General features: G+C 31.5%; 2 protein-coding genes across 2 annotated transcripts in view; one reads left to right on the top strand and one right to left on the bottom strand.

Moving 5' to 3' along the window:
- The window catches only part of LOC138326418 (cell death abnormality protein 1-like), a gene marked incomplete at its 5' end in the record, with an annotated part of 45,098 nt that overhangs the window by 8,008 nt on the left and 15,689 nt on the right, over positions 1-21,401 (bottom strand). Inside the window, 2 exons of the mRNA XM_069272528.1 lie at positions 189-431; positions 4,548-4,748. Coding sequence (XP_069128629.1) covers positions 189-431; positions 4,548-4,748 — 444 coding nt within the window. The remainder of the gene's footprint in view (positions 1-188; positions 432-4,547; positions 4,749-21,401) is intronic.
- Positions 8,828-17,571, top strand: LOC138325457 (uncharacterized). The gene is made up of 5 exons (XM_069271132.1): positions 8,828-8,942; positions 11,281-11,370; positions 12,710-12,815; positions 13,198-13,235; positions 16,093-17,571. Exons 1-5 carry the CDS (start codon positions 8,867-8,869, stop codon positions 16,287-16,289), a joined length of 507 nt encoding a protein of 168 aa, XP_069127233.1. The 5' UTR covers positions 8,828-8,866; the 3' UTR covers positions 16,290-17,571.

Genomic DNA, 21,401 nt, shown 5'->3' with positions numbered 1-21,401 from the left:
AGACAAAAAAGTCATGGCTTTATCTGTTGTCATAGGTTTCATATTTTTCCTTAGCAATGGTAAATAATTGTTTATGATTTAATGCCACAATTTTGCATGATAGCTTACAAAATCATTTTTGACGCCTTTATTTGAAGCCTTCTTAAACCCACCGTTACGCAGCACTTTAGTCATGTCACTGTACCTACCGAATACTTGTACTTCACAAAGCTCTAATACAGCGTCGTCAGAATACCATTCATGTCGCTTTGGCGTGCCTCTGTAGTTGTAGATGGTGACAAATCTGGCTACATACGGGCACTGATGTGTTACTATCAATTCCACTGCTTCTTTATGGCTACTGGTGTCTTTGTAACAGAGGTAACCTGTCGTCCAGTCCGTAGTGTTGGACAAATACAGTTGGTAACCAGCAAACCGGAGTTGAAAATCAGCTAAAATAAATTAATTCAAACACTATTAAGCATTTGATAAATCCGTGTTTATATATAATTATTTGTTGATATGAATACGGATTTTGATAATTCTTAAATGTTTATGCATGTATCTCAGAAATGTTCCAAAGTGATTAATTTCATAAAGTATGCAAATGCGAAAATATATAAAAAATCAAATTAGGATATCGTAGTTCTTACGATTTCCGTATGAGAGATATATCATTATAGGTGATTGGGTGGTGTAGTGGTTAATCCCTTTAACCTATCCGGCCGGAATTTCCCCTGCCAAATCACATGAATTTGCTCCAGGCATTCTAGTTTCAACCAACCCTATTTAAAACTTTTCACAGTCGACCCACCTTATATAAAACTTTTCACAGTCGACCCACCTTATATAAAACTTTTCAGTCGATGTAAAGTAAATAAAGTTTATCTACAATATGTAAATCATTGTCCTAAACCTCTTTAAAAATATTCCCTTGCCACTGACGATCGCCTATTTAAAGTGGCTGATTTTGACAATGAAACAATGCGCCATACTTACATACTAAACGTTCGTTAACATCAGGCACCAATAGATATTGGAAATTAAAGGAAATATATCTAATCTTCATGAAAAATTCTAAAAATAGGATTTTTTCAGATTTTCAGATTATTATATCAGGAAAAAGTGAATGTGAGTATTTTTAGGCATGTTTTGACTAAAACTAGTTCCCGATTTATTACAAAAATAACAATATTTCCTTTCATTACATAGAATTTTGCTTACTTAATATAGTTATGAATTATATTGCTCATACTGAAAGTAAGAGATACTAAAGGTATGAACATTATATGAGCATTTTCTTTATATGTTAAGGCAATTTACAGATAGAATATATAATTTCTTTGAAAAATACTTAAAATTCAGAAAACAAAGTCATTAGAACATGTCAAGAACATATCTAAAAGCTTTTTTTTTTTGCTTTCTATGATAAGGGTATGAATGAAATTAATATATAACAAAAACAAGCTTACAGTTGCAAGCAACACATGTCACCTGTCACTATATCCAGTTATCATTGCTTAGTTATGGTATCATTGTATGAAGTTTGAACAAAATTTGTCTCTAGTTATCGTCCGATAAACGAAAATTTGTGAAACGAACTCGACGGTGACCTTTTGATCCCAATTCAATTCCAAGCTGTATTTTTTCATATGCTACGATTGTGTGATATTTGATCAAAATATGCTGATGTGGTCTCAAGTTATCGTCTGGAAACGATAATGTTTCATACAATCTATTTTTAGTAACAATGAGCTTTTTAGCTGATTATTTGATCCCAAATTCAATCCCAAGCTGTATTTTCTCATATGCTACCATTGTGTGAAGCTTGATTAAAATCCGTTGTTTTTTGCTCAAGAAATCGTCTGGAAAAGAAAAATGTTCAAACAATTACTTTTTAGTAACAATGACATTTGTAGTTGATCTTTTGACCCCAAATTCAATCCAAATCTGTATTTTCAGATATACTACCATTGTGATAAAAATGCGTTGGTGTTTTCTCAAGGTATCGTCTGGAAAGTAGTTGTGAAGCAATCTATTTTTAGTAGCAGTGACTTTTATAGTTGACCTTTTCACCCCAAATCCAATCCTAAGCTATGTTATCCCCTTTGTTTCCTTTGTATGAAATTCCATCAACATCAAAAAATGATAGATAAACTACCAAATGACATATGCAACCTTTGTAATGAAGAGATAGAGACAATTGAACATATGTTTTGGAATTGCCTAAAAGTTAAACCAATATGGGATAATATTACACAGTGGGCTTTGATACATCACATACAGCTTTGAATTTAGACATAAAGAGGGTATTAATTGGTTTTGCAGATCTAGAAATAAAAGAAAACTTTATTTGAATCAACTTTATAATACTTTACTCAAAATACTATTGTTGGTGTCAAGAAGGAAGACAAGCTTAAACATAACCCCCATTGAAAACATACCTTTTAAAACTGCACAAAATACATAAAACAATTGCCAAAAAAACAAAATACAGGAATTTACTTTAAACCTGGACATCCAAAAAATATTTTAATGTTTAACCAGAATTAATAAATCTATCTTCTACAAATATATAGAGTACACACTGTACTGTATATATGGTGAGAAAGATAAGAAGATTTTATATAGACTACATTTATATGCTGATCTGTAATTCTAGTATAGTTGTTAAATTTAAATTTCTTTATCTATCCGTTAATCATAAATAGACTTTATCTATCCGTTAATCATAAATAGACTATAAAAGATTGCCTGGAAGTGATGTTGTTTTGCGATAAATGCCTTTGTTTATGGTATGTATGTAAGTGGTGTGGTGAATGAAAGCCCTCCTGTTTGGTGACATTTGTATATATTTTGGATGCTGACCCCAAGGCCCCAACCTTTGCAGCATTCAGATGTATAATATGGGGGTATTAAATGTTTTTGTGTTAAAAACAAAGTTTGACCAAATTCCGGTGATGTGTTCTCAACTTATCATCCGGAAACTAAAATGATTTGTGAAAAATCTAATTCTAGTAACAGTAACCTTTTTATATGACCGTTTGATCCCAAATTCAATCCCAAGCTGTGTTTTCCAATATGCTACCATTGTGGGAATTTGATAAAAATACGTTAATGCTTTCTCAAGTAATTATCTGGAAACTAATATTTTGTGAAAAAAATCTATTTTCAGTAATAGTGATCTTTGTAGGTAACTTTTTGTCCCCAAATTAAATCCCAAACTGTAATTTCTTATGTGCTGCCATTGTGTGAAGTTTGATAAAAATCCGTTCATTTTTTCTCAAGATATTGTCTGGAAACAATTATTTTTAAAACAACGGGAAAAAACACAATAGTCCCCTCCAGTTTCACCGGCAATCGACTAATAAACGAAATTCTCCAGATTTGACAATCTACCATACAGATCAAGTTCAGACTATTTCATTTTTCTGACATACTAAACTTTTTGTTAATATGGTCAAACCTTAGGGACGCCAAATAGGACAATTTGAAAGTTTGTACTTAAAATTAAATTTTGTAAGGCAAAAATAACTTGTGTAACAACTGGATTTTGTGTTCAATTTTCACTTTTGTCTTACAAAACTCATATTCTTTCTTTCACGACAAAACATACTTTGATAAATTAAATCCATATTTGTTGACAAAATTCGATATGGTATTTGACAAATTTCAATTTTGTTGGCAAAAATGAAATTTGTTATGAATTTATTTTTATACACAATTAATAATCAAACCGTTAAGCTTATGATCACTAGATCGATATCTATTAATACACATCGTTATATCCCTATAAAATAGTTTCTATATAAACTCTATTGACGAAAATGCCAAAAAATTAACTGTTCCGTAGAACAGTTTAAAGAACTGTTACAATCGACAATTAAAATGTGCTGTTGGACCGGAGTGACGTCACACCTACAATTCGTCAATGCATTGTTTTGAGTCAATGGGTATAACAAAACAGATTTCGACTGGGTTTTCGGGAAACAGTTTGTCTTCGGGTCCAACAAGTCATCTGTTGCCCTCAACCCCAGTCAACATCTGTATAATGTTACAAATATTTCATTCTTTGTTATGTTAATACTCATGAAAATATGTACGCACATCTTCTAGACAGGAAATTACTCATAGATCCCATTTGATGAAACTTCTCTCGTGATATCTCGTGAACTTTTTCATTGTACGTGTAAAGTTATTTGATTACCTAAATCATGTCGTCTATGAATTAATCAACAGCGCATACATTGCACATTACTAAACATAAATGTATGCATTATCGTATTTGAATCAGTTTATTAAGGTTAACTTTTAGTTCTCTGTCCTGATATATTTGACCAACGTTTTCCCGCCAATAAATGACAGAGTAACTTTAACTCAACCTTTGGGATTATGTCAATTTTGAGATTTACGTTAATTGAACTGTTATCTATCTTAGACTATAGTTATACGTGATGTGATGTTACAGTTTTGTATATTTTCAACTTTAACTTTCTGAAATAAAGTTTTCGACTACATTTCATTAAATCCAAATCACATGTAATTCATTATGATCAGATTCTACTCACCGCGGTAGTATATAGTTATGTAGCTGACAGTGGTCCGACCTCCTAAGTCGACTTGCCACCAGGCTTCGTTTTCGTTAAGTTCAGTGTGGATGCAGCAACCAGATCCCATTGATTGTTTCAAACAGTTGTCCACGGCATTATTCGCTAACCAGTTATCATATGAGGTACTTTGCGATGCTCTTTTCCCATCTGACAAGTTGTCTAGAAATAAGAACATTCTATTAAACGATCATTATAATCATTTCATATTTTTTTTCAGTTTTCAATTATTAATTACAATTGAATCTTTTTTAAACGGACTGATTCTTTGTAGAAATACATTTGTATATGCGATATAACTCGATATCGTGTGTACTTTCTTTTTTACCATTTACAAAATCCATCGACCTAGTTTTAATGCTGCAGCGTAAGGTTACATCTCGTTATCGGTTGTCATTGTTAGATGTGAACCTGTGTACGTGCTCAGCAAAGCGAAACGACTTTTTCATTTGTACTAGCTTTGTTATCTTATGCTATTTCATTAATATATTGTTTTACTTTTAAACGAATATGACATGTATAAATGTATCTTCATGAAAAACAGTTTCTTGATGCACAGAAAAAATCATCTGTCAGTTTATGAAGAATTTTCTATTGAATCAGATGAGAAGAAAACATGGAGTACCCCTGACTTGGTCACCGGATTTTATAAAAAAACAAACCCAATTTGTTAATAGAGACAACGTTTTGCGATGCACATGACCATTTTCGATACAATTTGACCTGTTTGTAAATAAAAGACATAGTAACTGTATTTCTACAATCAATATATTTACATGTGCAATATGACACTTATCTCGAAAATATTTAAGTGCATTTCCTTTTAATTAACATATGTAGTTTAATATGTCAAAATATACAAAATATCTATTGTGGTTACACTCGCCACATTTATAACTTACAGGTGCATATACACAGACTCTCATCTTTTACACCTTACACGATCCTCACCTTACATCTTACTGGTTATTTAAAACCCTATGGTTAGTGAATGCTTTGATACTTACCCTCTGATCTCAGAAATCGGACAAAGATTGAAAACAAATACAATCCTTGAAGAACAACAAACTTGCTGGTAGCCATGATGATTATTACCCTACAACCAGGAAGTAAGGGTAATGTTTGCATATAAATGTTACGGTAGACTATTTTAGCAATGTATCGCATTCCTTTGAAAACTGACCTAGTTATTCGCAGCCTACACAGTTTAATGTACGTAAAAGACATGAGCTAAAATGGATGGGTATGCTTTATGACCTTTTTTCATCGTATTACATTGGTAGAAACTGAAGACAAAATTAGTAACATTTGCAAAACACGCGATTGATTTACGAAAAACATTAATATCTTAGTAAGTTGAGTAAACAATTATGTTATTCTTTTATAATAGTTTATACTTATACTAGGAATGGTTCATTGGCAAATGTCTATATCACATATTTAACTGCAATAAGGTAACATCACTAGAAGAAGATATAGTAAGAATAGTTTGACATGTGTTTGAAGAAGTTGATGATTCTTAATTTCATTTTCTTCATTCAAATTGCCGTTCATAGCGACTGAAATCTGCATTGGTATCCATCTCTCTTTATTACTCCGATTGAGATTGAAGTAAAAAAAAACGTCCTTTTCACAATTTTATGTAAGAGTTGTCTCCCTTGATTTATTTATAACCAGTTGTTGAAATTAATTCAAATTAACTACATTGTATATAATGTTTTTTGTGGATGCGACGAATGATTGAAATGTATGTAAGCAAATTCTGAATACATCTGTAGTTAAGTAAGAGTGAAGAGTGAGGTAATTTTGTTCTAAAAGATCCACTAACATGGAAATTAAATGAGATCAGATCTGCGAATGGGAAATATTTTGTTATTTACATGTATTACTGAATAATTGAAAAAAAGAAAACATGTTCAAAAAATATATGCTCATTAAAATCCGTAGGAAGCAGATACGCGGATTCACACTGTTTGTAATCATTTTTCCATACCTCTATGGAATGGAAAAAAAAGAGTTCTATCAGTTTCAAAAAATGATATACACATTTATAATTTTCAAGAAAAACTATATTTTTGCTTAACAAGACTTAATCTATGTATTAAGGCCCGTGCCAATACTATAAACAGAATTGGATTAAGTAAAGAAACAAACGTACCATTTTGAAATAAATATTATAGAAACTTTTGTGGTTCAATTCAGATCATTAAAAAAACCAGAATGAAAAGCAGACACATGTTCTCAGGCTACAATGTAATTTTAAATAAAATCGGGTTGTCCTGAAGATCACCTGGTATTCAATTGAAAAAGATCCAAAAATGTTATCGTTATCACATGAAGAAAGAAAACAAATATGTTGATTTCGGTGAATTTCTTGTGAAACTGATCATTTGAAATTCGGATCAATAAATCATTAATGATTTTCAAACCATTTTCATGTCTATTTTTAGTCGAATTAATACTCATTTCAGGCCACGTTATGATAAGTTTTTGTCCCTCTTAATTACTTTTTCAATTTCTTTTTTTTTTATTTTGATACATATGTAATTTAAGACAAAATGCAGATGACAGATATACACACACGTACATTCACACTAGTACTAACACAGAAAGAGTTGCCATTACCGGCCTAATTATCATCAACATATATCCATCATGCATTATATAAGAAACAAGTTTCTCTGTTCATTGTTCTCATCATTATTAATCTACTATCACCATATCGTCAAAGATGTGTTTTCAAGTAAACAATGTAATTTCTCTAAAAATCGTAATCTCTATGAAACTAGGACTTTTTCCATTTTTATTGTTATCCAAATACACGTTTTCAAGTTCTTTATAGAAAACCGTTTCGAGTATACTTAAATCGGCTCGATTGCAATCAGTTACATTCCATATGGCATGGTTCAAACTGATGTGATATCGTACGTAAATATCAAGATAATGAAGATCCCAATGTAGTGCTTTTCTATGACCTAGAATTAAGTACAGTGTATATTTAAGTTTTACCTAAACATATCTCAATATCACAACACGAATTACTATTATTTTCCAGTTTGGAATTTATTCATTGTTCCATCAAAAGTTTTTTTTTTAAGTTAACAACTTTTTCAAAATCAAATTCTATTCAAAATGTCAAATATATTGCATAATATTAAGCGTCCTCACACAGGAGGAGATTCATGCAACACACGACCATCTTTATCTTTAAGTAAAAAGACATAAGCATTAAACTCATACATGAAGATAATGCTCAACTACAGCAGGATTCCGAACAAATTATAATGCCTGATAATGTTATTATAATCGTAATACCATTCCATATAACACAACAGTATTACTGTGATATTAGACAATAACTTTAAATTGACAATTCGGTGAGGCGTATTTGGTAAAATGATTATGAAACAAAATAGGTTGTATACGAAAATTTTACCTTCATTTTAAATACATAAAACAAAAACATATTGACAAAGTCTTCGATAATGTTAACTGTAATTGTTTCCGTTTAAATTACAAAATGGTATAGCTATATCATTAAATATGTACAATACATTGTTAGACGAAAGACGTCATACCACTATTGTATTTGGACATTTCACATATTGTGACCACATTTGGCTTTTCTAGCAAATCACGGTAATAACAGCTACTTCCATCAGAAGTAGTATGTTTCCGATTTTTACCCACATTTTAGTGGACTCTTACACTAAATTGTCCCTTTAAAATAATCCTTAATCTATTATAAATTTCTACGTGTTTTTCTATTTAAAATTTGTTTTTTTCCGTTTACGATATACCGGAAAAATATTGTTCGAACTTATATATTATGATAATATAGTAGAGAAATCTTTATCTGACATAATATAAGTTTTTATGTCCGTAATCGACAATTCCTGGAAGGATAACATACATAAGAGCCTTCCGCCTTTTTCACTGAAGGATGTATGCCATAAATATTGTATTTGATCGATTGTGTGAATGCGTTTTAACAATTTACCTATAACCTGGAAATGAATAGCTAATAAAGCACAAATCTCTCAAAGATATTTAATATACACTTAAGTAATGACAAAACGTATGCGTATTGACCTTAATTGTTCATTCTACCTGTACTTGCAAAGTAGATGCAATGTTTTATCCTAATAAAATCGATGACAACATTGTCAACATAACCGTTTTCCACCTTTGCGAAATGACTCCGAACAGTGACTAAAGACTCATGGGATCGTTCCATAAAATCGCTCTTTGCGAGACCAGGCTTGCTTTATACCACAACCATGGACGCCACAGGATTAGTATTCTTTCGTTTATTCTGGATCATCGTGCTGTGTATCCCTTCATTACGATCAGAGGGTAAGTGCTTATCATATAAAGAAAAAGATTATAATGATCTGGATAACCTTTAAAGTGTAATTGCTTTATTGTGCATATGTGAAAATCATGTCGGGAAAGTATATAAGAGGGTCTATTCCTCCGAGTCAATAAAATTTTAAAAGTAAAATTCGAATCAACAATATCAGAACTATTTTCATTGACAAAATTGTGTTTTCTTTTCCTGCATTTTCATCTTTTCCTAAATTGTGTAATATCATTTGTTTTGACAACAAACAGGTACCAAATTGGCTTTTATGAAAACCATCCCCGATCAATTTTATTTTTTGCCTAAGGATACCTTGATTTGTGGTGATCATCATGTGACATAAAATAAAGATTAGTTCATAGAGTAATGTGTTTCATGAGGGGGTAGTACCGGAAGGAGAAAACATATATCATTTTCCAGAATTGAATAGTTGAGGCTCATTTATAATTTCGACGCTTTCGTAATTTTTCATCTACTTCAAACTCAATCGAAAGGAAAATCAGAGAAAGATCAGTCTTATCTAATCAGATATCATGAACATTATAAATGATTACATTGCAATAAAAGATAAACTTTGATAATCAGCGGATGGCCCAGATTGTCACCCTTTCTTTTTAAAAATGCAATCACTTTCTTTGAACATTTGATTTTGATAAAGCTTTACATAATGTTATTGTCATTTGTGCCGAGTGTTTCTATTCAAGTGCATTGAAATGTGATACATTGCACGCAGGTTTCGGCAAATCTTTAGTTAAGCAATTAATTTTTGTTTTGTGTGGGTTCAATGGTATAACGACAGTCAGGTTCATTTAAGGGCAGTTAAATGCACACTACCTTTCCGAAACACAACATGAAAGCACCAATATAATAATAGAATTTATATCGTTGTCCTAGAATAAGGTTACCATACCAAACAAATGCGCGGTAATTAGGACGACGGTGGGAAACATAAGACGACCTGTGTCATAAAAACCAACATTTAATTTATCTAACACAGTGAAATATTAAATATTAATATTATGTGGTATTTTTCACCATGCACAATATCGCAATACTAACCAATCAGCACGCAGAATTAACGGTGAAAGTATTGTTTTTTCTGTTTGTTTAGGTTCTTTTTTGTTGTTGCTTTGTTTTGTGAGGGAAGGGGGGTTACCTATCTGAAATTGATGCTCCAATTTTTCTAAATTTGCGAATCATGAGGGCAACTAAATTAGTGAGTGGGGTATTAACTTGTGATTAAATTATGAATATTTGTACTGTAGATTATTACAAGACACTAATTACATGTCAATGATAGTCAAAATAAAATTCCGGAAGAATTTTCATCAAGATTTCCTTCGTCCTTGAGAAAATAACTCTTTCCACAGGGACAATTCTAGATATCTCCATCCACAGAGTGCTATGATATTTTATGAGGATAATCATACGTTAGTAGAATAAATGTACATGTATTTAATCATATTCTCAATATCTTTTGGGGTTATGAAGTCATAGACAAAAAACTGAAGGACATTCGTCATAGACGCGAAGCGAAGCGTCTATGGAAAAGAATGTCGGTCCGTTTTTTGTCTATGACTTCATAACCCCAGAAGATATTGCGAATAATGCTTACAATTTTATTCAGATAACTCACTCAGGTACTAATTAAGAATACATTTCTGTAGTTTTACTTACTTTTACAATTAAACAAATTGACTTGTGGTGCAGTGATATCTTATCCAATAATTCAGTTTGGCCAATGACTGTGCCGCTTTTAAATTATAAAACAATGAAATGAAACATCTAAAACTAATCATTACAATAAAACTATGCATTGGAGTGTTCCTAAAAATTATAATAATAAAAAAATACGGCATGTCTTCAACACATATGATTAAACTGTTCAACGCAGAGAAACGTAAGGAAACGTTCAAAATAGGACGTCATTTTGAGGACTTTTGACCAATTCTTTTCTTTGAAATCTTAATCTCTGTTTATTTTTTTTAAATTTCCATATCAATAAATCGTAGATTCAATTATAAAAATGGATAACAGTGACAGCATATTAAGTTTTCCTTTGTCGGTAAAACTGGATATATGGACCTCAAATGCTGGTTTTATTGTAAAATAAGATTTATCCATTATGTAAAACACATGTGTTATTGAAAATCTAATATACAATACAAACTATAATGTATGAAAGCACGTTTACCCTTGACGTAACAACCTCTTCCTAGAACGAATAAGTGAGGGATTGATATTTGAGGTTTTAAATTTTAAGTCAGCAGTTCTATACGGACGGTTAAAAATCCTTCGTTTTGCTGTAGTGTTTAAAATATATTTTACTAGATTGTGTTGAGGGAATGTACGGCTATCACTGTAACATGACGTGTCCAGATGGATGCGACAAATGTGGACAATATGACGGGGTCTGTGAAGGTATGTTCCTATTAAATTTCATTTCTATTTGAATAACATTTCTGTGAAGCATGCCTTGACGATTTATGATTTTCAAAAATATGCAATATATTGAAAGTGATTTTGTAATTTTTTTCTTGTATATATCTTTATTCACTCATATGTAATATATCAAAATGTGATATATTGATTCATAAATTGAAATCAATGGCTTTAATACAGCTATCAATACAGCTATTTGCATATATGAAATGATAGATTAATGTTACTAATGTTAATCACTACATTGTCAAGCTTATGGCTGTCTTCGGGCAAAAAGATATTGTGTTTAACTTTTTAGTGAATTACATCAATAGCAAAGTTCCATTTGCTTTTAATTTTTTTTTCTCTCCTTTTGGATAAAATAGTTTTTTCGTTTAAAAATACAATGTTTATTGAAACTTAAAACTGTCATCTTGTGAAATATATGAATAAATATATGGAAAGTGTGCTGTTTGTATTTTACGTCTTAAAATTGACGAGCCAAAGTTAATGTTGTTTAAATCGAGCTAAAATATCAACGCTTTGAACTAGCAATCTATGGTGTAAAATTGGGATTTTTGAAGGTAAGGTTTCTGGTTGCAAGGTTAACTAGTTTTTCTGTTACTAAATATCGAAATTTCCGTATCAAAGCAAATTCATATGTACACAAGTAGACAGATACAATGTATTAGATTTTGCAGGACAATTGAAGAATGAAATGTAGAAACGAATCTATTTACAGCGAAAATAATTTAGTTTGTTTTCATGCAGTTCATTCCGTTTTATAGTTGTTCATATGTATCAGAATTGGACTAGATCTGTCACTGGGGATCAGGCAGCTTAATCTAGAGAGCATTCGGCTTATGCTCGGAGGGTTCAAATCGTTTTATTTAAAGACAATGTTTTTTTTCTTTTTACAGGATACACACATATGCACACACTTTCTTGTAAATATATGTAAATATGTCTCTGTTCTGTACAATAACTTAAAGCTTCCTCTTTTGCGAGAAAAAAATGCTTCGATATAAAACTATATAATTTTATATATTTTAAGATACAACCTGCACTAAGGCTTTAAGTATTTTAAGAATTTTCCTATGCTAAATAAATAGACTCAGTTCATGCCAAATTAGTGTCTAAATATACCTTTGAACTAAAGTCAATTACAATCCTTAGTTACTCCATTAACTTAACGTATATCAAAACCACAAGGTTCTAAGGAATTACAACTGGGAGTATCTAAAATATAAGACCCTTACAGATAACTTAATTATAATCACTATCAAATTAATCATTGATTTTTGCCACCGCCTAAATGTATTATTATGTGTTAAAACAGGTTCAAATGATGTCAAAACTATACTTCCGGCTTCTTTGTTTGGACTGCTTGCAAGTGTTGGTCTTCCAGCAATAATGATCAAAATTATATGCCGCTGGCGGCGTCGGTAAGAGTCATCAGATATTTTTTTGAACTGAAAGCGAGTATCATAAAGCATAATCACTATCAAACTACATCATCATATGTTCTAGCGGAACTGTTTCAGCTTGAATACAATTTTCTTTATAAATTCTTCATTATTCACGGAAGCTATCTCTCATCACATGAATAATTTAACACGCATTATTCAATTTTTCTGCAAATCTGGGGTAATTAAAAGACCATAAATCCCCCGAGATGGCAGGCAAATTCTTAAATATTGTGTTCTCTCTTAATGATAACTTTTGTGTGTATCATTACCTATAAAATTTAGGTACATGAGGTAAAATAAAAAAAGCTAGAGAATACAACCTTTACATATTAAATATACATTATGTTTTGCTTTCTAGACGAAGAGAAGCAGCCAAGGAAAGACAAAGTGTTAGTGGTACGTATGAGGATATAAGTATTACCCCTCTAACTCGTACTCAAATTCCTCGAATACCCCCCATTCGTCGAACTGATCGCATGTTCCCGATCATGTCCCTGTATATTTTATGTAACAAAACCCCGGATTGCTATAACAGACATTCCTTCAAAGTCATAGTATTTAAATTATTGATTTCTCTGTCAATACATAACCAGATATTTTTATCACAACGAATAAATATCACTTTTATAAAGAACTAAATGCCGTAAAACTAAATGATCAAATGTAATTGAAGTGCATGGTTTTTCATAGTTTGAGATAATCTTTGACTGCCGATGACCACACTCTGATGACACGAATATATCGTACCTTTTAACTTTTAAATGGGCTCCCTGCAGTTCGAGTTCGAGGAACCACACAACCAAAGTAAAAATAGATTCTGGAAATCACGTTTTGTGCAGAAGATTTCATGTCGAGGTGAATGTTTCGGAGCTGGTTTTAATTGGGTATTCAGAGTGTATCAGTTTCAAATATCTTATGTGTGTATTGGGCAATGCATGTAGATGTAAAATGTGTATTTTGAAATTCTGTTAAATCTGTTTTGATGGGGATTAAGATTGCAATTTTAGGAAAATTTTGGTCAATGTTTGGTGAGCAATTCAACACAAAATGGCACCCATCTACAAGTTTAGCAAAATAGTATTTTTAACCATTTTGAATCACATTTTTGTGAGATGACCTTATTCATGGTTAGTGATGAATGACCAGTTCAAAACTTTAACATTTAACCTGGACAGTGACAAACGTTAACATTGTCGTTCATAATAAATGTAAAATTAAATTTTGAAATGATGTCCTTAAATCGTGGTAAATGTTAAGCTCAAAATATAACGAGAAAATCCTTAAGAAAAAACATTTTGATAGCTTCCATTTGGTATAACAGTGATATTAATTTTCTATAAAAAACTATTATCAGAAAGGTGTATGTATCATAAACACATTGTAAAGAGTGTAGAAGAAAGTTTATTTTACACACATCAAGAATTTATTCAGATTTACCAAGTCAACACAAATTTTTACAGTACCAAGGTCTTGTTTCAGCTACCAAAAAACTAATTTCTTTATATGATTTACAGAGAAAACAAATTCATTATCCATATATGCCTATTAATCTGCAACTCTTTCTTAGAGATAGAAAAGGATCAAAACTGTTTTATAACTTTTTAAACAAGACAGATATAATACCATCTGGTAATAGAAAATGGAATACATTTTTTAGCAAAATAGATTATGAAACTTGGTGTAAAATATATGAAATTCCATTTAATGATACAACAAATACCAAACAACAGTGGTTCCAATATAGATTAATCCATTATATTTTGGCAACAGATTCATTTTTGTTTAATATCAGAGAAGTTATCTCCCCTCTTTGTGTACTCTGCAATACTGAGCCTAAAACTAGTACACACATATTATGGGAGTGCGAGGAAATGCAAGGATTACTTGAAAATTTTGACACATTATTACAAGTTCTCTTAACTCCCTTATCTGTTAATACAAAATCCTTTCTTTTTGGTATCTTGCATGCGATTATCTCCATAGCAATATAATTGACAATGAAATCATCATAATTATAAAGCAATACATTTACAGAATGAGATGTTTACACAGCTCATTAAGCATCAACGCCCTTATCATCACAATTAAAGACCATTATACAATTCAAAAATATATTTCAAATAGTAAAGATGAAAAAGTAAAACCTAAATTTGAAAATAAATGGAGAAAATGGGAAAAACTAATCAAGCTATAATTGCACTTTGTCACACATTTACTTTATTAAGCCTTTTAAATCCATATTTATTATTATTTATTTATTTATTTTTGTACCAATCCCCTCGCACCCCCAATCCCAATGAGTTTTTTTTACAATATGTATGTATGTGTTTGAGAGTCTATTGAGTGTATTCGTATATTGTACTGAATCAAAATCTTGAATAAAAAGATAATTATAAAGAAAAATTGTCATTCGTCGAAATTGTTTAGGTTCTGCGGTCTCTATAGATATTTTACTGTATTAGTTCATGTTTTGAATATTTTACTTTTTCTGCTCCTATTAAATGTTCGTTTAGGCATTACGTCTGATACATTGATTATATATAGAAAGATACTTACACCTACAGACAATGATTTGCTCTACTAATTGGTTTCTTTGACCATTTCGAACTTACCGACACAGAACTGCTACAGAAAAACATTGAAATTTCCCTACGAATTAATTTGATAAAACCTAGGTGACTTGTGTAGTACTATGACAGAGAACGTGTAAGAAACTTTTAAATCAAAAGTACCAGGGCTGTGGACGATGCTTCTCGAGATGTACACAAGGGTTTCCTTTTTTTATTCTAACCTATATCAAATTATTGTTCAATTCCGTAAAAAGATCTAAATATTGTCAAAAGTATTCTTTACTGTAAATTCCGACTGAAATCGTGTAGCTGAGAATTCCTAAGATAGCCTTGAAATCAAACAAAGTTTAGAGGATTTTTTGCAATGCTATTTTGTACCGAAGTGGTATATACCCACTTTCGATTATTGTACACCAAAAATATTTTGTAATTATTTTGAACATTATGTTAAAAATGTGATGGCGTTATTTGAGTTGTCATCTATAGATCAAATTAAAAGGACTTATTGACAAGAGTCTTTCAGTAATATATATGATGTTGGCTAATACGAATATCACTATTGACTAAAAAGACAAAATCTTTACAAAAGACCATGCTTTAATTCTTGGTAAACTACAGACTAATTGTATGCATATTGCCTTCAGAAGCTTTTCGTTTGAACTTTCTTGTTTTCCCCTTTACAGATCAGAGCCCAAACCTGGAAGTTGTACCGCATGAACGACATAACTATGACGCCAACAAGATTTCAGTAGCTAAAGGCAATGATATGGACCAACGACAATATGTAACAAATTTCATTAATAATGGAAACATATATATTGGTAATAGAGGAATTCATACCAATCAAATTGACAGCAAGGAAATACAGGATTCTGGGTGAATTCAAAACTTTTATACTAGTATATATGAACACAATGCCAGAATCAAGATTTTACAAATAGTGAATATATACAAACTTTGTACTTAGAATGTAACTCTACTGAAACTAAAACTGTAATACTTTTCATGAAGCGAATAACTAGCCACCACACAATGAGTTTTTAAACAGTTAAGTTATAATGACTTACGCTTCATTTCAGTAATATTTAGGGATGACGGACTTACATATCCACAATATATATGAAATAGATATATATAGCACACAGTAAGCATAATAAGTTATTTCAGAATATGCTAACATCGTTTGGAACAACTTTTATACAATTTACTGAACCAACTAAAATAAGAATCAGCTAGAATAATTTTTGCCTATGATCAGGCACTTCTCATTATTATTTTTTATACTAGGTTGGGAACCTCTTGCTGTCAGTAGAGGGAAAACAGATGCATGAATTGATACAGAGTATCTACTGACAGCATTGATATATTTACATGGTATACTAATTTATTTACTAATAACTTTAATCGTACTCGCTAACTAATGTAGATAAATTAACCCCACAATATGCAGGACTAACTATTGTTATGACGTGTGTCGCACAGTAAATACTTCTGATGCTAAACCACAATTTAATGTTTCAAACGTTTGTTATATGCATATTATGTAACTGGTATAATATCTGCTGATATTATTTTTAAATCTGAAGGGGGTAAAGGGTATCATTCTTACCCAACTGCGAAACAGTTGTAGTGATTTTCGCTTTGAAATCCTTTCATCTAGTTAATTTTGAACCAATCTCACATTATAATCTTGAATGCTTCCTCTAAATGCATTTAGAGCAATTATTTATTCCAACATATCAATAAATACAATCATACATTGTATAATCACATTAGTACTACCAAATTGTCCCGATTGTGATATTGATATGCAATAAATAGACAAATGTTTATAGATACCAAACTCTTCAAATCAAAGTATGTTAATGAAATATATAAAGCCTTATAGTAACTGGTATACTTACTCATTGAATTATTTTCACAAATATTAATTAATAATGTATTATAAATATGTTTGAACGAGCGCATAATTTTATTGTCAAATCTGTTCAAGGCTTTAGGATGAAAACCATGACTGGCAGGTTTGTATTAATGCTCGGTTGGGTTACCATTAAATCATATATTGTCAACGGAAAAGTATTGTTTGTAAGAAATATTATTGGCACGGATAGTAGTTTTTGATACACTTAATACGCTAGATGTTTTACGTATTTTTTGAACGTCTCCTGGTAAAAACATTGGCAAAAACTTTTGAACATATTTTGCACAAGAGTGGGAAAAGTTTTTTTTTCTAAATCAGGCATACAAATATAAGATACGCGTGCTTACATTTTTGACATATTTAAATATGTTATTATTTATGTTTTTTGTATTATTATATAATATATATATGTATAAATTTTATATTTTATGACCCTGAAATGTAACAGTTTTTAAAAGCTGTTATTTAGAAATCAAATTGTTGTATTTCAGGTGATGAGTACATCTCTGATTTTTGAATTGCATTGTACTGCAATTATAATGGAACCGCACTGAAATATTTATGGAATAGATATTTTTTTTACTGACCATTGACCTAGATTTGCAATTGCAAAATGCATCATTTTAACAGAATCTTTTAGCTTTATCCCTTTACAGAAAATGTTCTGATATAAAACTTCGAAGCGAAATTAGAATTATTTTTAAAATAGCCGCCAAATGGCCATATATTTTCAAAGGAACACTTTTCATACACATGTAGATGTCGATAATTAGAAAATTTAAAAACTTTTTTGATCTACATGTAGGTTGAAACAAGATTTCAATATCCTAAAATGTTAATCCAATTTTAAAATCTGTCTACATATGTACTGCTTCATTAGCTCGCAGCTAGTTTACTGAGTAAGTACAAGTTCTGTTCCTTAGCATGGAAAGGGTAGCAAGCGAAATGTTTAGTGTTAAAACAGTACTTTGCCTATGATTTTAAAAGTTCTAATATAATTCATATACGTTAACAGATGCATGCAAGCATAGTGTAACGAAAGCAATCAAGAGTTTTCTTATCTTAAAATCGAAATTCCAAAGTTGTATTCATTAACATTATTGCACTATATGTTATAAATCAAGTTCTATGTTAAATAACTTGTTTTCATTTCAGAAAAGTATTAAATACGTTTGTTTTAAGGTATCATTTAAAACCAATGGAAAACATGTATGAACTATGTATAAAAAAGTAATAAATCAGACTGTAAAAACGATTGCTTCTTAGCTTCCGAGTATTATTAATTATATTCAAACATATGGAAGAGTTTATTTTACAATCAACGTCAATACTGAAGAATTGTCAAATTACTTGTCGGTTTCTGTTTTGACGTAAATGTAATCATTTTTCGCAATACTAAGTATCTATCCATATTTAAAAAAATTAATGAAATCTATGCATTGTAAATATTGTAATAATTAAAATGTTGCGATGTTTTGTTGCTGAATAACATTATGAGCGCTTTTTTATTTGCTGCGGTGAAAATAACGCCGCATAAATTTGAGTGTTTGTTTTTTTTTAGCTCACATGGTCCGAAGGACCGAGGTTAGCTTATGGGATACCGCGGCGTCCGTCGTCCGTCGTCTGTCGTCCGTCGTCCGTCGTCGTCCGTCAACAATCGACTTCTTCTTCATAACCACTCGTCAGAATTCGACCCAATTTGACTGGTAGCATGCTTGTGGTCTGGGGACTCAAAATTGTACAAATGGTGGGGCTAACCCCCGGGGAGCCTGAGGGGCGGGTTCAAAAGGGGTCAATTTGGCTATTTCCATATAAACGACTTCTTCACTGAAACTTGCGTGGGATAGCACTCATAATGCAATGTCAGCATCCTTTTAGGGTGGGGATTTAAATTGACCAAATGATGGGACTGACCCCCCTGGGGTTCTGAGGGGCGCGGTCAAAAGGGGTCGATTTGGCTATTTCTATATGAACGGTATATTCTCTGAAACCAAGCATGGGAGAAAACACATAATGTAATGGTAGCATCCTTATAGCGTGGGGATTCAAAATTGTACAAATAATGGGGCTGACTCCCTGGACTTGAGGGGCGGGGTCAAAAGGGGTCAATTTGGTTAATTCCATATAAACAACTTCTTCTCTGAAACTTGCGTTGGATAGTACTCAAAATGCAATAGTAGCATCCTAATAGGGTGCTGATTCAAAATTGTAAAAATGATAGGGCTGATCCAACAGGGGCCTAAGGGACAGGGCCAAAAGGGGTCAATTTGGCTATTTTTCATATAAATGACTTCTTCCTGAAACTAAGCATGGGATAGCACCCATAATGCAATGGTAACATCCTTTTAGGGTGAGGATTTAAAATTGTACATAAGATGGGGTTGACCCCCTGGGGCCTGAGGGGCAGGGCTAAAAGGGGTCAATTTGGCTGTTTCCATATAAATGACTTTTTCTCTGAAACTAAGCATAGCATAGCCCCTATAATGCAATGGTAGCATCCTCATAGGATGGGGATTTAAAAATTGTACAAATGATGAGGCTAACTCCCCTTGGCAGAGGGATGGGGTTTTAGGCGCGGGGCCAAAAAGGTTAATTAGGCTACTATTTTCATATAAATTACTTCCTCTCTGAAACTTTGTATTTGATAGCATATTCGTATGGTATCTATAGCATCATTATATGGTTGGGATTCAAAATTAAACAAATCATCGGGTCAATTTGTCTTTGTGATTTTTGAATCACTAAATACTAAATTACAGAATTATTAAAAAAGAATAAAAAAAAACAAAAACAGGTGAGCGATACAGGCCCTCTGGGCCTCTTGTTTCTGTTTTGTTTGAGTTTCTTTTTCGTTTATTTTCATATCTATCTCATTTTCATTTTAAAATTCCTATTGCACAAGGCATGCCATAAATAGAGTTCACATTTCAAAAAGTCTTAATTCACATATTTTAAGGCCATGGTTTATTGTCGGTACGATAATAAAGATTTTTTTAACTTTACTCTGATGACAAATAGCTACGTTGGTATTTTCGAATTCCCTTAATGCTGTATACATGTACATAGGGTTTTAATTTGGATAAGTACGTGTGTAATCCCTTTGTATTTAAATTTATTTTGTCTGAAAATAAGGATATTTAGCATTACTAATATTGTAGATAAATCAAGACTTCGCTTTTTCATTGAACAATCTATTACTATATATGAAATCATTACATTTTATTGGGGTTTCATTTTTGTTTTGTTTCTTAGTTTACCTGAAGCTAAAATTAGTAGCTTACCGTGAATACTATAATTATCATTACTTTCTGAACAATTTAATTAAAATGTTAATTTTCATACCACAGGGCGTCTTATGTTTTCCGCCGTCGTCCTCCCGCTAGTTGCACAAGACGGCAAAACAGCGAAAAGGATTTCCATGTTAACATATAAATTACGCTTTTGTTTGGTGTGGTAACCTCATCTTAGACCATCGATATATATTTCCTTAAGTTATAATAGTTTTGAAGAAACTTTTAATTTTTGTTTCGGAAAAGTAGCAGGGCTTTAACTCCGACATTACAGGACATTACCTGTAACTGTATGCTGCCTTTCCCTGTTTTATATGTGAATCACCTCATATAAAAGAGATTGCATGGAGGTAAAATATATTGATAGGAGAGTTCCACAATACAAGTGAGGTATCCGGGGATTATCCCCTGCGCAAACGCACAACACACAATCAGAAAATTTGGTATAAAAAAAACCCGATAAATCCCAAACATGAATATGCACAAAATTTAATACTCTATTGTCTCAAACTAAAATACACTAACACAATTTCCGTATATCCCCTAAGACTTTTCTTCCTCTTTATGAATTTACAAGTAGAATACATAAACAATAATAACTCCAATTTCTTTGTACGTCACCGTGACTTTATATTTCTAAAAAACTGTGAACAAATTGTGAACAAATAAATAAAAAAAACCTTTAGACCGAAATTTTGAAGAAAACGTTATTTTTCATGTTTCGTTCATTTGTATAAAAATCTTTAAAGTATGAAAATATTCCATGGCGGCTCATGTGTAT

Source organism: Argopecten irradians, chromosome 6, assembly GCF_041381155.1.
Source record: "Argopecten irradians isolate NY chromosome 6, Ai_NY, whole genome shotgun sequence".
Lineage (NCBI taxonomy): Eukaryota > Metazoa > Mollusca > Bivalvia > Pectinida > Pectinidae > Argopecten > Argopecten irradians.
This window is presented reverse-complemented; position numbering and strand designations above follow the sequence as displayed.